The sequence below is a fragment of the Watersipora subatra genome, chromosome 7 (assembly GCF_963576615.1).
Source record: "Watersipora subatra chromosome 7, tzWatSuba1.1, whole genome shotgun sequence".
Taxonomy (NCBI): domain Eukaryota; kingdom Metazoa; phylum Bryozoa; class Gymnolaemata; order Cheilostomatida; family Watersiporidae; genus Watersipora; species Watersipora subatra.
In genome coordinates this window covers 57,009,718-57,025,200 of record NC_088714.1, presented here as the reverse complement: position 1 = coordinate 57,025,200, position 15,483 = coordinate 57,009,718, and the positions used below count along the sequence as shown (strand labels likewise).

General features: G+C 34.1%; 1 protein-coding gene across 1 annotated transcript in view; it reads left to right on the top strand.

Moving 5' to 3' along the window:
• Window positions 1-15,483, top strand: part of LOC137401070 (von Willebrand factor A domain-containing protein 8-like) — a 127,934-nt gene that overhangs the window by 96,353 nt on the left and 16,098 nt on the right. The window contains exons 28-30 of the mRNA XM_068087420.1: window positions 4,053-4,245; window positions 5,066-5,174; window positions 7,310-7,419. Coding sequence (XP_067943521.1) covers window positions 4,053-4,245; window positions 5,066-5,174; window positions 7,310-7,419 — 412 coding nt within the window. The remainder of the gene's footprint in view (window positions 1-4,052; window positions 4,246-5,065; window positions 5,175-7,309; window positions 7,420-15,483) is intronic.

Sequence of the window (15,483 nt, the reverse complement as noted above, 5' to 3'; positions counted from 1 at the left end):
TGTTTAAAAAAAATGTGTAATTACAATCGTCCAGAGGAATTTCATCTATGTGCTGGTTTCTACATACCTTTCAATTTTATTCACATAACTCTTCTCTAGTTTCAACCTTATTTTAACTATAAATTCCCCTGTCATACAGCCCACGACCAAAGTGATATTGGACAAAAAGAAAGGGTACCGATTGTTGAGAAATGCAATATTAGCAGTCAAGTGGCACTGCATTGCAATAGGATAACTGCAATGGTAGCTGTAATGTACTGGGTGTGGGTGTTATTATATACAACAAATAGTAATAATGAAAGGAAAAGATTATATGTTTATATATCTCCCCCTGCAATAGGAAAAATGCAATATTGGCCAATATTAGAAGTAAAATGCACTGATATTATTAGAATAACCAATATTATTAGTATAGTAATAATAGAAAACCAATGCACAAATTTGTTTACAATTTCAAACGTCATAGCCAATAATATTAAGAAGTTGTGATATTTATATAGATTCTTAGAAAATCTGTACTACGTAGTCATTGTTCTGTAGTCATCCAAACTTATGATTAATTATTGTAATCATCTCATAAGAACCGTTAGAAAAAATATCATTGTCATTTCCTTTACTTACACTGCGTTGGACATCAGTTAGAATACCAAAGTACTCAGCTACTTTAAAATCGGCAAAAATGAAACGATTTCAGTACTCCTACGTTAGTTACAGAAACCTTCGGCAATTCGACAATGCTATAGACTGGTGAAATGTGCACGTTATTTTTTTTGTGAAATGCGCACGACTTAATCGTTCTATTCTTTGTCGCTTGGCGTTTTAATTTCCGGTCTTAACTTTAATAAAAGTGAGGCTTAGCAAGTTTTAATAACGATTTTCGGCCAAATAAATCTGTCTATTTATGTGTAATCCGATCAGATGGGTTAGTTTTAGGAATTTGCGGTAACCTTTCAAAGGCTTGGTAACATATTTAAATAGGTTTTTATGCGTTTTGTATCATTATTATACTTAAACAACTTTACAGAAAAATAGTTAAATTTGTTGATAACATTTCGTCATAAGGGTTTGGTGACGGCCGTTAACGGATAATTTTTCGGGAGTTGTGTGCACGTGTTTATTTATCATAAATCTCCCAAACCAATCGCTTCGCTCGTGTTTGGTCGTGGGAAAATCCTTCTCTGTAATGAAAACTATTCATATAATGTAATGTATGTGCGCAGTAATTTTGAGGCCAAATTTTCACATTATTACTACTTATTGAAGTTTAACGATATGCATAAATAGCTGCATTGATGTAATTGAACCAAGGCTATTGTTTTAATGAATTCAGTAAGATGAAAATATTATTTTATAATGTGTATAATATTAAATAATGGAAATGTAGAAATCACATAGCATCTAGAGCAGTGGTTCCCAACTACCTTGGAGCCGTGGACCCCTTGAGCTCCTTATCTAAAAGTCATGGACCCCTTTATAAACATCGTAATATATGGTGTTTATAACAATGCATTGTAAATTGGCGTACTTTATAAATTAGAATAATATAAGAGTCAGTAGATTTGACATGTTTCTATTTATTCATACAAAGCAATGCTATACTAAATTGCTTTGACTTTTAATTTTCAGTAGTCGGTTTGTTCGTGGAATAGATTGTATTTCTTGTTTTTCACCAAATTCTCAATATTTGGGGAAATGGTTGACAAAGCACATCGCATGTCGTCTTCAAGGCTCAGTCGGTTTCGTGGTTTCGATTTGAAAAGAACCATGGAGGAGAAAGCGAACTCGCATAAGTATTTAGACACAAATGGGAGCAGAGTTCGAAGGGCGTGTTTGGCTGTCTGTGGATATTAACAAATCATGGAAGTCTAAAATTCTTTAATGGTTTTATCTTCATAAACATCTTTGGCAGATGAGTCATTCTGAAAATCTATGAGTTCTTCTTGCAGCTCATCAGGAACGTTTTCAGCAAAACAGCGGAAAGGATTTCTGACAAGGCTCAGTTCTGATTCACTCACCTCAGGAAAATAGTGCTGAAACTCTGACTCCAAAGAATCCAAGTTAAAAATAATATTGCTTTGTAGTGATTCAGGCTTTGAAATATGCTCTTTATCTTTGGGCTCTAGAATCAAGGAAACCGATTCAAACATAGAAAAATTACCTTGAGCTACCTTTTTCTTCCATAATTCAAGTTTGCATAGGAATGCTTTCAAGGCATCTGTGAACTTGACTATGTTTGTGTTTCTTCCTTGCATCTGGTGATTTAGTTAGTTAATATCGTTGAATATGTTTGCCAAGTAGGCCAGATTAAGCAGCCAAACTTCATTCTCTAGCCATGTTTCGAATTCTGCTTTGTTGTTCTGTTCACAAAAGATCTTAATTTCTTCTCATAGTTTGAATGTCCTTGCAGTTACATTTCCTTTGGAAAGCCAATGGACATTTGTGTGATATAAAAGAACTTGATGCTCTGCTTCTATATCTTCGCATATTTCTTTAAACAATCTAGAATTCAGGGACCTGCTTTTGATATACATTGTTTACATTAAATTAGATTATCATAAGCTATTGATCACGTGATCAAAGTCAAAATAATTCTAAAACTTCTACAATTTACAACTTTTATGAACAATGGTAGTTATTTTACCGATCTGCTGGTTTCATTTTGTTGTCAAGTAAATATAGTAGCCAAATATTGTCACAATTAAGATCAGTCAGCTGCCATTAACAAGCATTCATGATCTTAATAGTTGCCATAGTGAATTGACCCAAATTTGGTTTTAGATTTAGAGTATAAAAACTACACTGCACAGCGTTGCCCGCAATCCCATCTTATTGGCCAGGTCAAACAATGTGACAATGACAAAAGACTGTCATTTTATATTTAACTATGTAAATTGTATTTAACTTCAAGCATATTCTAAGACCCTTACCAATCTTAAAATTGGTAAAAATAAGTAAGTTGAAATGTTTTATTTTCCATGGATCTTAGTATATCGCTGAAATTGAAGTGAGAGAGAGAGAATTAAGTGTTCGCTGGTTACAGGTTTTGTTGTTTTGTACTACTAACCGGAAATCAGGTACTATCCAGCGATTGATGCACATAGGTGATAAAAGTCTAGACCAAAAAACCTAACAAGACAACGCGACCACCCCACGGGAATTGAATTAGCCCCGGAACCCAGGCTAGCACAATCCAAACAGAGCTCGATCATTAAACCCCGCCCATATGATAGCCCTCGCCTATCCTTTTAGGGTTTTATATCATTGATCCAACTACTATAAGCCAGAAGTAGCTGTAAATAACTAGCTAACAAAACCAATACTGGCACCAGCCTGTGGACCCCCTCAAAACCTCCTGTGGACCCCTAGGGGTCCATGGACCACCAGTTGGGAACCACTGATCTAGAGGCTACTCTTAGCCGGCCAAGGTCATATTTGACCTATTATCACTATAATAGCATAAAAATAGTTCTTTTGTTTTCTTTATAATATTAGATTAAGGAATTGTAGAGGTAGAAGTTACATAACTGCATGAGACGATCATTAAAGAGTCAAGGTCATATATAGTAGCTGTGTGGTCGATGGATAATTATTTAGCTGAGTTAGTCATTTCTGGCTCTCTATAGCTGGTCTGGATCATCTCTGTGTGTGGTCAGCCCTACCTATTTAATATGAATTTCTCAATGAGTCAATCTTCTCTAGTACAAGTCTCCCTCTCTAGGTACCATGCCATGTGAGGATGTAGGCGATCATAGTTTTCCTCATTAACCATGACTTTTCTTAGCAGGTTTAAACAGTGATTTGCCATTACTTTCTGTTAGGTGTTTTTATTGAGACACCATCTCTAGCTAGCCAATGGCTCACAGAGGAGCTCTTCCTCCCTTTGTCAGGTTTTGCTTTTAGCCCAGCAGGTTTGCTAGTCTCATCCACGCTGAAGCACAGATAAGCAGTTGGCTTAGTCACTGTCGACCGTACACGTATTTCAGCCAAAAAGTTGTAGAATTTTGTCAATCACAGTATGAACTGATAGTGATTTCATATTTCTGTCACTACAGAGCAGCTCCTTCGCCATACTCTACTTGGTTGACAACAGCATCAGGTCCAATGCTCTCTCCTCTACCTAATGATGGGCTGGTTACAGTTGACAGCGGAGGGGGTGTCCAGCTGTGGGAGACCTCTCAAGCTTTGCTTGATTCTGCTCTGCAGGGTTGGACCAAGCTTATAGGGACGGCCGCCGATGACCTTCAGGTCTTCCTTTTCTCTACTAACTTGTGCATTGTTCTCTTCACCTGTCACTAGTTGCCCATATAGTAAATTATTATGTCTATGGCTCTCAGTGTCAATGTATATACATATGTCTATGAGGAGCTTTATATTTAGGCTTATTTTGGTAACTGCTTTCCATTGATCATAATTACTCTCGTGTCTACGATCACTGCATATACATGTATATATAATGTATAACTGTTAGTTTGGATTGGCTCATCATTCATCAATACATACATATGTAGATTTACATAATGTGTAAGTATTTCAGTGGTTGATTCTTTTTTGTCAATAACTCGACACCTTCTCAGCCCTAATGTCAATTGACTATGAATATCATGTCTGGCGAGCTAAGTTGGTAGTATTCAAGTTCCGCAGATTTGAGTTCCATTTACCATTGCATGGCGGAGCATTTGGTTTTTAACCCTCCTTTGTCTCATCCTGAAAAGAAACTGAAAAAAGTGTAAAATTTCGGATGTTGAGGTTACACCAATGGCAGTAATGGTACTATGTGTTTTGACTAGTATGGTACTGTGCCGCACCCATATTGAACACAAAAATGTTTTAAAAAACAGAGCTAAACATAGAGTATAAAGGTTGCTGTAGTGGTGTACTCTTATCTTGCACTCTGACCTTTGAACTACAAAATTTTTGTTCAGACTGTATGCTCACCCGAATGTATCTAGCGGCATTTGCTAGATTTCTGAATTATAAAGCTAGTGAGCTTCTAAATATTTTTGTCGATCATGCACGTACATCGCTCTTCAGTGGATCAATGATAATAAACCTATCAATTCTATAGATGACTTATGAGAGAGACGGTGTGAAAGACTGTCAGGCACCAAAACACGGGAAAGTCGATCCAACAGGAAATCCACATGTTGGAGGAAATACTTGGGCAGGTGGCACTGGTGAGTGCGCTAACCTTCATGGCTGTAAAGTGCTATCAAAATTCCTACGTGTATGTTGGGGAGGTATGTGTTGCAAAATGTCAAACAAATGTCTGTTGTAAAATTAGGTAAGTTATAAGCATTTATTAGTCCTGCTCATCTCCATCAAGTTGAAATTATTTTTAATTGCCCTTTTCTGGCGTTGTCTTACTAGACATAAACATAACCTCAAACTTCATTCTAAATCTATCATAAGCTATTTATCTCTTATTTATTCATATTGCGTAGTCTCCTGGGGCCCGTGTACACTATCACTCAAATCGTCGATTAGTGGTGCGGTTGATCGCAACGAAGGGCTGTTATGACGTCATTTTGCCAGGAACGGCCAACGTAATAATTTCTAGCGACGATGAGATGTACTTTCAACATGTTGAACTTTGACGGTGATGAGCGCAACTGTTAGCATCTTGATTAGCTGCTTGTGGATGGCATCGGCATTCTAAATTCAAATGGTTGTATATAGGAGGTTGTCTACACTGTGAGCGCTGTAGCATCTGTTCTTAGGGTAGATGGTTGTCTATACTGTGTGCGCTGTAGCATCTGTTCTTAGGGTAGATGGTTGTCTACACTGTGAGCACTGTAGCATCTGTTCTTAGGGTAGATGGTTGTCTATACTGTGAGCACTGTAGCATCTGTTCTTAGGGTAGATGGTTGTCTATACTGTGAGCACTGTAGCATCTGTTCTTAGGGTAGATGGTTGTCTATACTGTGAGCACTGTAGCATCTGTTCTTAGGGTAGATGGTTGTCTACACTGTGTGCGCTGTAGCATCTGTTCTTAGGGTAGATGGTTGTCTATACTGTGAGCACTGTAGCATCTGTTCTTAGGGTAGATGGTTGTCTATACTGTGAGCACTGTAGCATCTGTTCTTAGGGTAGATGGTTGTCTACACTGTGTGCGCTGTAGCATCTGTTCTTAGGGTAAATGGTTGTCTATACTGTGAGCACGGTAGCATCTGTTCTTAGGTCTGCCAGGGACCAACAATAAAAGTAAATAGTTTCTACTTAGTAGTAAACAGGGCTTATAGCAAATGGTAATTAATTTGTTTCAAACCAAACTTATAAACATATATAGCAGGGTGTAAAACTGAGGCAATTTGCTGATGAACATTATAACAGATATGTAGCATAGGTATTAAGGGAAACAAGATGGCAAGACTATGCATATGGTGGCTATAGAGAACAAAGGTGGTATAGTTGGTAAGTATTATCGTTACATGTGCTGCGACTGTAAAGAACAAGACCTAAACAGATGAGTTACTCAGTTGTCTCCTTAAATGCTCATTTTAGATGAAAACTCACTGAATCTATTTGCAATAGTTTCCAGGACAATAGACTTAGTTTTCAATGGCTAATCACATTTTTTTCATTTTATAGGCAAAAATATATATAATAAGGTGTATTGTGGTTTCAAAATGCTATTCTAATGCAATAGCAAAGTTTCTCACCTCACCAAACTGCAGTTAAGTGATTGTTTGCCTATCAGGGTGTAGACCAATCTGCATGAGTTGATTCGGTGGAGAGAGCAATTTAAGTCCGAATGCCCTTCTCACCACAACTAAACCTTTGGTAACTGAGCTCTAACCTGTTGTTCAGAGGTCATGTCAACTTAAAAACTAGCTCTTTTACCATTTTAGTCACTAAATTTGCTCACATTCCTTGAAGACAGGGCTTATTCTTCTGTATAGGTTGGTAACTTTTACTGGCTGATAGTCTGGTTTCAGGTGAGTAACCAGCCCACTGAATATTAAATAACAGTTATATTTTATGTAAAGTTAATTTTATCAATATTTTATTTAATAAATCTTTCCATATGGTGGTGTGATTATTATGTGTGACTAGCTTTGGATCAACAGTTAACATTTGTCAGTTAGATTACTTGTGTTAAACTCAGACACGGACGCCTATCATACTGACAGCTCATATCTAAAACAGGAAAAGGATAAAACACATAGAGTGTGAGTAGAATATATAAAAAAAATTATAAACACGGAAGTGCATCAAATAAACAATGTGGAGTATTGTGTTAAAGATGGTTGGATATGTCATTTGGTAAGGGATGTTAATAAGGATGAGCATGTCGCGCCTGTTATTACAGGGGGAAGGGACACTGCTGGTTTAGGCGGTGTCGGTGGACCTTACCGATTGGATGCTGGACATGACGTGCATCAAGTTAGCCAGGAGGTGAAAGATGCTGTACCTGAGCATGTAAGTACTGGTCACTGTAAATATATATATATATATATTTGGTATATATATATATTTGATATATATATATATTTGATATATATATATTTGATATATATATACCAAATATATATATATTTGATATATATATACCAAATATATATATATATATTTAGTATATATATATATTTGGTATATATATATATATACCAAATATATATATATATATATATATCACATATATATATACCAAATATATATATATATATATTTAGTATATATATATATATATTTGGTATATATATATATATATATATATATATATATCAAATATATATACCAAATATATATATATTTAGTATATATATATATATATATTTGGTATATATATACCAAATATATATATCAAATATATATATACCAAATATATATATATATTTAGTATATATATATTTGGTATATATATATACCAAATATATATATATATATCAAATATATATGTACCAAATATATATATATACCCTATATTTAGTATATATATATATTTGGTATATATATACATATATATATATATATATATATATATATATATATATATATATATATATATATATATATATATATATATATATACCCATATTCCAGAGTTAGGAGTTGAATAAATATATACCAGTTAGGAGGTTTCGGAATATAAGGGATTAGGAGTTAACGCAAATATATATGGGTAAGCCTCCTATATGGTCTAATTTATCTACATTGTAGATATATATATATTTATTCACCTCCTAATTATTATATATTTTTATGGAAATTTTAGGAGAATATGGTATCATACAATATATATTCATCGCCTTATCATTCTTTGTATCTATGCATTCTAGAAAAACTGTCAAAACTTGGAGAATGTCTAGATGGTTGTTGTAAATTACATATCAATTTGAAGGTAAAATAATTCATACCTCAATGAGTAAGCAAAAATAATGATTACCAGTTAGCAGATCGCTACAAATTACACATAAATTAGAATGCTACCATTGTAACTTATGTAATAGTCACAATGGAAACATTACATAGCATGGCATAGCTTACCTACCCTTTAGTAAGATGCCGTAACCTATATCATTTAGGAGTTTGCTATAACTTGTTTGTTTGAGAGGCTGCTCTGATTTACATATAATAAAGTATGTTGCTTTAACTTATAGATCACTTGAGAAATTGCTATAATTTGAATTTCACATAGTGGGTAGCAATTATCTATATATCAGTGAGGAGGCTGCTATAAGTTATATATTATTTAGGAGGCTGCTGCTATTTATAAATTGTTTATGAGGTTGCTATAACTTACATATCATTGCAGAGGCTGCTATGAGTTACATATAGTTTAGGATGTTGCTATCACTTATAGATCACCTAAGACATTGCTATAATTTGAATTTTCCATAGTTGATAACTATTATTTATATATCAGTTAGGAGGCTGCTATCGATTATATATTAATTAGGAGGCTGCTGATATTTATATATCATTTAGGAGGTTGCTGTAACTTACATATCATTGCAGAGGCTGCTATAAGTTACATATAATTTAGGATGTTGCTATCACTTATAGATCACCTAAGACCTTGCTATAATTTGAATTTTCCATAGTTGATAGCTATTATTTATATATCAGTTAGGAGGCTGCCATGGATTATATATTAATTAGGAGGCTGCTGATATTTATATATCAGTTAGGAGGTTGCTATAACTTACATATCATTGCAGAGGCTGCTATGAGTTACATATAATTTAGGATGATGCTATCACTTATAGATCACCCAAGACCTTGCTATAATTTGAATTTTCCATAGTTGATAGCTATTATTTATATATCATTTAGTAGGCTGCTATGAATTATATATAATTTAGGAGGCTGCTGCTATTTTTACATCATTTAGGAGGTTGCTAAAACTTACATATCATTGCAGAGGTTGCTATGAGTTACATAGAATTTAGGATGCTGCTATGACTTATAGATCACATAGGAGTTTACTATAATTTGAATTTCATATAGTTAGTAGCTACTATTTATATATCAGTTAGAAGGCTGCAATGAATTATATATTAATTAGGAGGCTGCTGCTATTTATATATCATTTAAGAGGTTGCTATAACTTACATATCATTGCAGTGGTTGCTATGGGTTACATAGAATTTAGGATGTTGCTATGACTTATAGATCACAAAAGAGTTTACTATAATTTGAATTTCATATAGTTGGTAGCTACTATTTATATATCAGTTAGGAGGCTGCAATGAATTATATAGTAATTAGGAAGCTGCTGTTATTTATATATCATTTAGGAGGTTGCTATAACTTACATATTAATGCAGAGGTGCCATGGATTACACATAATTTGGGATGTTGCTATCACTTATATATCAACTAAGAGTCTGCTATCATCTGAATTTCATATAGTTGGTAGCTACACTACTATTTATATATCAGTTAGGAGGCTGCTATGAATTATATATTAATTAGGAGGCTGCTGCTATTTATATATCATTTAGGAGGTTGCTATAACTTACATATCATTGCAGAGGTTGCTATGGGTTACATAGAATTTAGGATGTTGCTATGATTTATAGATCACCTAAGAGTTTGCTATAATTTGAATTTCATTTAGATGGTAGCTACTATTTATATATCAGTTAGGAGGCTGCTATGAATTATATATTATTTAAGAGGCTGCTGCTGTTTATATATCATTTAGTAGGTTGCTATAACTTATTTATCTGTTATTATTACTTAACAACTATAATTTATATACTAGTCAGAAGGTTGCATCAAACTATACAACTTGTATCTTATTATAGCGATATACCTTTCACATATGTAAAAAGCTATCTAACTTATATATTGGTTCTAGAAGTACCAATGACGTATACAGTGTACATACTTCAGAAGGCTATGATCGATTATGTACTATGTTAAGAAGATAGCATAACTTGCACACATTAGCTAAGAAGCCATAAAACCTTGTTCTCTTTTAGCAACTTATACGCAAAATGACTTCTCTGACTTATGACATATCAGAAAAGTAACAAAATTATCTAAAAACACTCACAACATTTTACTATAGAATCTACTTTATTTTTGTGCCTATTGGTGCGATCATGAGTTGTGGGCAAACCGGCCTCTGTTGCACATTTCCAAGTATTTTTTTCTGAAATAATTTAGTTGTTGTTAAAACTTACATATTGTAAAGTATGTTAAACTTTAACGTAGGATTCAATAAATTTGTATATAAAACAACAACAGCCACCATGCTTGATACCAAAAAATTCAACTAGTCAAGTACCATAGAATGGTCGTTGCTTAGTCACCAAACGGAGTAAATTTATTCAGACGTCAAGTTTAATGCGATATTGCAAAAGCCTCAACAACAAGAAGACCCTGCTGCCAGTTTAATTTTGCAGCTTCTTGAGTAAGTTGTGGGCTCGGGCATAAGTCATCATTATAATTTTCAAACACCAATTTATTTTAACAGTATACAGCTCTGGCATGTTCGGTAGTTTGCCTAAATCTTCCGATCATGGCTTTTCGAACTCTCAATTTTCTTTTAGGCTGCATAACTTTCTGCTCACTAAAATAAACGAATAATGTAACTCAATATTTATAAATATGGTCTATGTTATAGTTTCTTATTCAGTCACATATCGCTGCTGCACTGCATAAAAAACTTAAAAAAAATTAGTTGGTAACAATGCATGGACGCAACTCAGTTACTGTGATTGCTAAAATGAAACACACACATTTTTGCTTGCTGTGAATATTATCTACAGTAATAATATGAATTACTTGCACAACATACTTAGTTACTCAATCTAACATACAATAACAGCAATGTCTTTCTATTCATCTTAAGCCACTCCTAGAACGTTAAGTAAAAACATTTCCCCACTCGGGAATGGAGTGTCAGGTTGCAAAACCGGCGCAATACCACACCACCATAAATTGGGTAGATTCCAAACAAGCCCATTGTGCCTATGTAGAACCCAGGGAAAAACTTAATGTCACATAGAGAGCCAATAAAAATACAATAACATTCTATCTTGAGGGCATTTTCGCTGTTCTAAACTTCTTTCTTACTGCAATTTATTGTTAGCAATGATCAGTCGGGCTGGACCCAGCACAGTACCAGATTTTTTCTAACTTTAGATCTCTTGACTTTGGGTGGTTTTATTGATCAATAGTAATACTGAGTGCTATTATTCACATTTTACCAGTAATAATAATGCCCTGAACTGTCAAGAAATTGATAAAACATTCTACTCAGACACATTCACTTAAATTTGGAAAATGACCCAAAAAGATATATTTCTCATTGTGTAGTGAATTCCTGATTGTTTTTAGTCAAGCACAGCGTTCTAAGTAATTTTTTGGGCTCGTCGGTTTGACAGTAAGTTTTCAGTAGACTGGCTGCTGCGGCATATTTCCTTATATTTGGTTTTTCTTTAAAATAATTATTATAATTTATCTTAGAGCTCGTTTCTTGAATAATACATCATAGTGTACAGTGCAGTACAACAGATAATATCTATTGTCGGTATTGTATTATCTATCATAGTCATTGTTTTATGCACATTTTCTGTACATAAAATAATAGCTAAGACTGCTTGATACAAAATAACTATACAAGTGCATTACTGCGGAGTTGGTCTCTTTTAGTCTTCAAAAAGAGCACATTTATTGACAAATACCACGCAATGATAATAAGAAGGTTCAACAACATAAAAAATTCAGCTGGCATTTTTTCTCGCAGCCTTCTTTAGCAAGTTGTTGGCTCGAGCCCGAATCACTATAACACTTCTGTTAGGCAGCGTTGAGTGTATAGCATCTAACACTGATCTTGTTGGCAGTTTGCCTGATTTTTCAGTCCAGTTCTTGTCAAATTCTGCTATTTCCTCTGCACTTTACCGTTTTCTGCTGACTGAAATAGTAAATAATGTGAATTATCATTTATAAAAATCTGATAAGCTATGGTTTTGATGAATCACATATCATTGCTCAGCTCCATTCAAAAGTTAAATAAGCTGGTTTATGTGCGGCAAGTCAAAACAGAATTGACGGTTTCTCAGATACAAGTGAACAATAAGGACATAAATGCTCGTTAGTGTCATTTCTCATTTAGTAATATAATACTTATCCTGTGTATTGTTATTCAAAACACACATATACTGTAGAAGGTACTTTGATGACCACTTCTATATACTACTTTAGTAGCTAATTATGAAACTAAATAGTGTGCCACTTGTGTGCATGCGATAGAGCAGTTTGGATTTCTATTTGCTTCAAACTATTAGAGAAATGATCAGGATTAACATTCATTGAGCAGTCTTAATGGCCAGTGTTCAGAACGATTGCGGCTAAGCTTAGTGCGACCTGACTGGTTAGCTATTTATTGGGCTATTTATTTAGCTATTTCATAGGTCAAGTATTAGCCATTAATTAGGCTAATACTTGACCTATGGGGTCAAGCACTGTGGTTAAACACACATTGTTCAGGTGTTCATTGAAACCACTAATGCCTAGATTGCTCTAGATACCTAAATGCCTCTGACTAGGAGAGCTATGTTTTGTAACCTGACAGCAGCAGAACACAAAGACTAGTGTCAGCATTTATGTAGGCAACGAATTTGACTAAAGTACTTGAAAAGCTAGACACCTTTATTTTTTCTACTGCATTTGAGCTACAGCAAAATAATCCCGCTTGGTTCCCTAGTACATTGTGTTAGTTTAAAGCCACTTATCATAGCATTACCCACATTTAATCTGATGTCTGAAAATCACTCTTCGGTGTTGATAATCCATGTATGTCACTCTGCACTTATTTAAAATCAATGCATTTTTGATTAGATGCTACTACACAAAGAGAAATATACCCTTGGGTTCTTTTTTTAAATTCATGCATTAGCGATTTGCAAATATATGAAAGCAGAGCCTCATTTAAAACTAAAATCTTTTTGCGGCGATATTGGCAAAGTTATGCTTGCTATTTCAACCTTGACCCAAAACTCCAATATTATAACATTCTGAAATACAGCTAAATTGACATAGGGTAGAATCTTAATTTGAAGGCCATGTTCATTTGAGTACTACTCTAGAAGTGTTGAAAACTAGAGTGTCACCCTTTAATTGACAACCACTTCCAGCTGACTGCGACTTCAACATTCTTTGATCTTTGGATCCAATTTTGGACAGGATGGATAGAAAAATGTTGACAAATTTTTACTAACAATGACTCAGTTACAACAATAGCAATTAATACTTTTGTCAATGCATATTGAAGCGAGTTTTCTAACTTCTAAGCTTTCCTGTGTTTTCGTTAAAGCTTTGAAAGCAGCACCATGAAAGTAATTAATAACTCTATCAGGCTGATAATAATTTTATTGTTTAAGCGGACTTGATAGTTCGGCATATATGAAAAAACGGTTTAACAAATATGATGAAATCTGTACTACTATTTGAGGCTAAAATTTCTTGCACATGCTACAGCATTAGAATAAACAGTTAACGATGGCATTTTGCAAGCTCAACGCCCAGTGTATATGTTATCACTGGCTCACAGCTTAGTTTGTGTTATATAGTTCTTTATGGTTTTTTTCAAAAGAAGTAACGTTCACTTGAACGGTGGCGTTCTATCTTTACCGTCATCTATTATAGTGCAGGTCTAGTAGAGGGGCGTTTAAATGAATGGGGATTCAATTAGAGATTCCATAATATTTTATTAACCCTTTCACCGCTGCATGCGCATTTATGCGAAATCAATGGACGACCGGCATATGTGCATGTTGCGAATTTCCTGGCAATTGCGTAGTAACTTAATTTTATTATTCGTTGACAACATAACTAACAATCTTCAAGACTTTTTATGGTATTGACAGTGTTGTCCAAAAGTTTCCCTGTAAAATTACCCTAAACTCACGAAGCAATTTTAAATTTTTGTTTAGGACTTTTCAACATAAAAAGAAACATTTGTTCTTTCTGATTTTCGAAATATTTAGTGCTATTATAGCTTTCGCAAGTACATCCAGAATTGAAAACAGATAATTACTTATGTTGATAACATTATTGATGATTGTTGATGACGGATTAAGATTTTAGTGATTACACATATAATTAAAGTAACAGCTCCAATAGTGACTCCAATGGTGGTCAAAGTAATAGTTTCGTAAGAGTAAGGAACATGGTAGAGCATTGTTTATCGAGATTCGAAGGGATCGTAGCTTCACATAGCATTAGCAATGCACGAAGTAGGAATGCATTAAGTTGTTTGAATAGTACTATTTTTTAATGTGTTGGAAAAATAAAATCTATAACAAAAAGGTTTTAGATAGAGTTGAAGCTAATAAAGATTGAACATATATTATGAAGCCCAATCGACAATTTTTGCCACTATAATTGGAAGGGTTAAAAAATGCAGTGCCATGGCATTCAAACAAAGGTTTTATAGTAATCTTATTTCTTATAAACGTTTTGAAATAAAACTTTTATTAATGTGGCACGCTCTGGTGGAAATTAACCGTTAATCAGCAACATACCCCCCTTCAAGAAAGCGTCCAGCTGTGCTTCGTACCATTTTCCATCTGGTGGATATAGTGCTCGGATGCGGTGACCAGGTTTCTACCAAAATAAGCAAAACAATTTTAATAGCCCAAACAGATGTTATGCAGATTAAAAATTGATGCAAAAGATGCCTGATGTTTTTAGGTTTTTCAGCAAATCCGTGTCCCTACCTCCCATTACTAAAATTCTATGAAGCAGTAATACTTTATCTCATGCGATATTCTTCTACGAAATTGAAACATAGATTTTAAAGCTTCAACAATTTAAAGGGTTTCATTTACTCCAGTCACTTACTTATGACTCAGCCTCTAGTTTAAATCCGTATCAAATTACAACTAAAATGCATCAACTTGTTAATTACAATGAAAATAATACATTATCATAACTTTATACTGCCCTAAGCAAGCAAAACGCCCTATCTGACAAGTTTTTCAAAATTCACTTTTTTGTGCTTATATGTAATTTAGGTTGAGATCT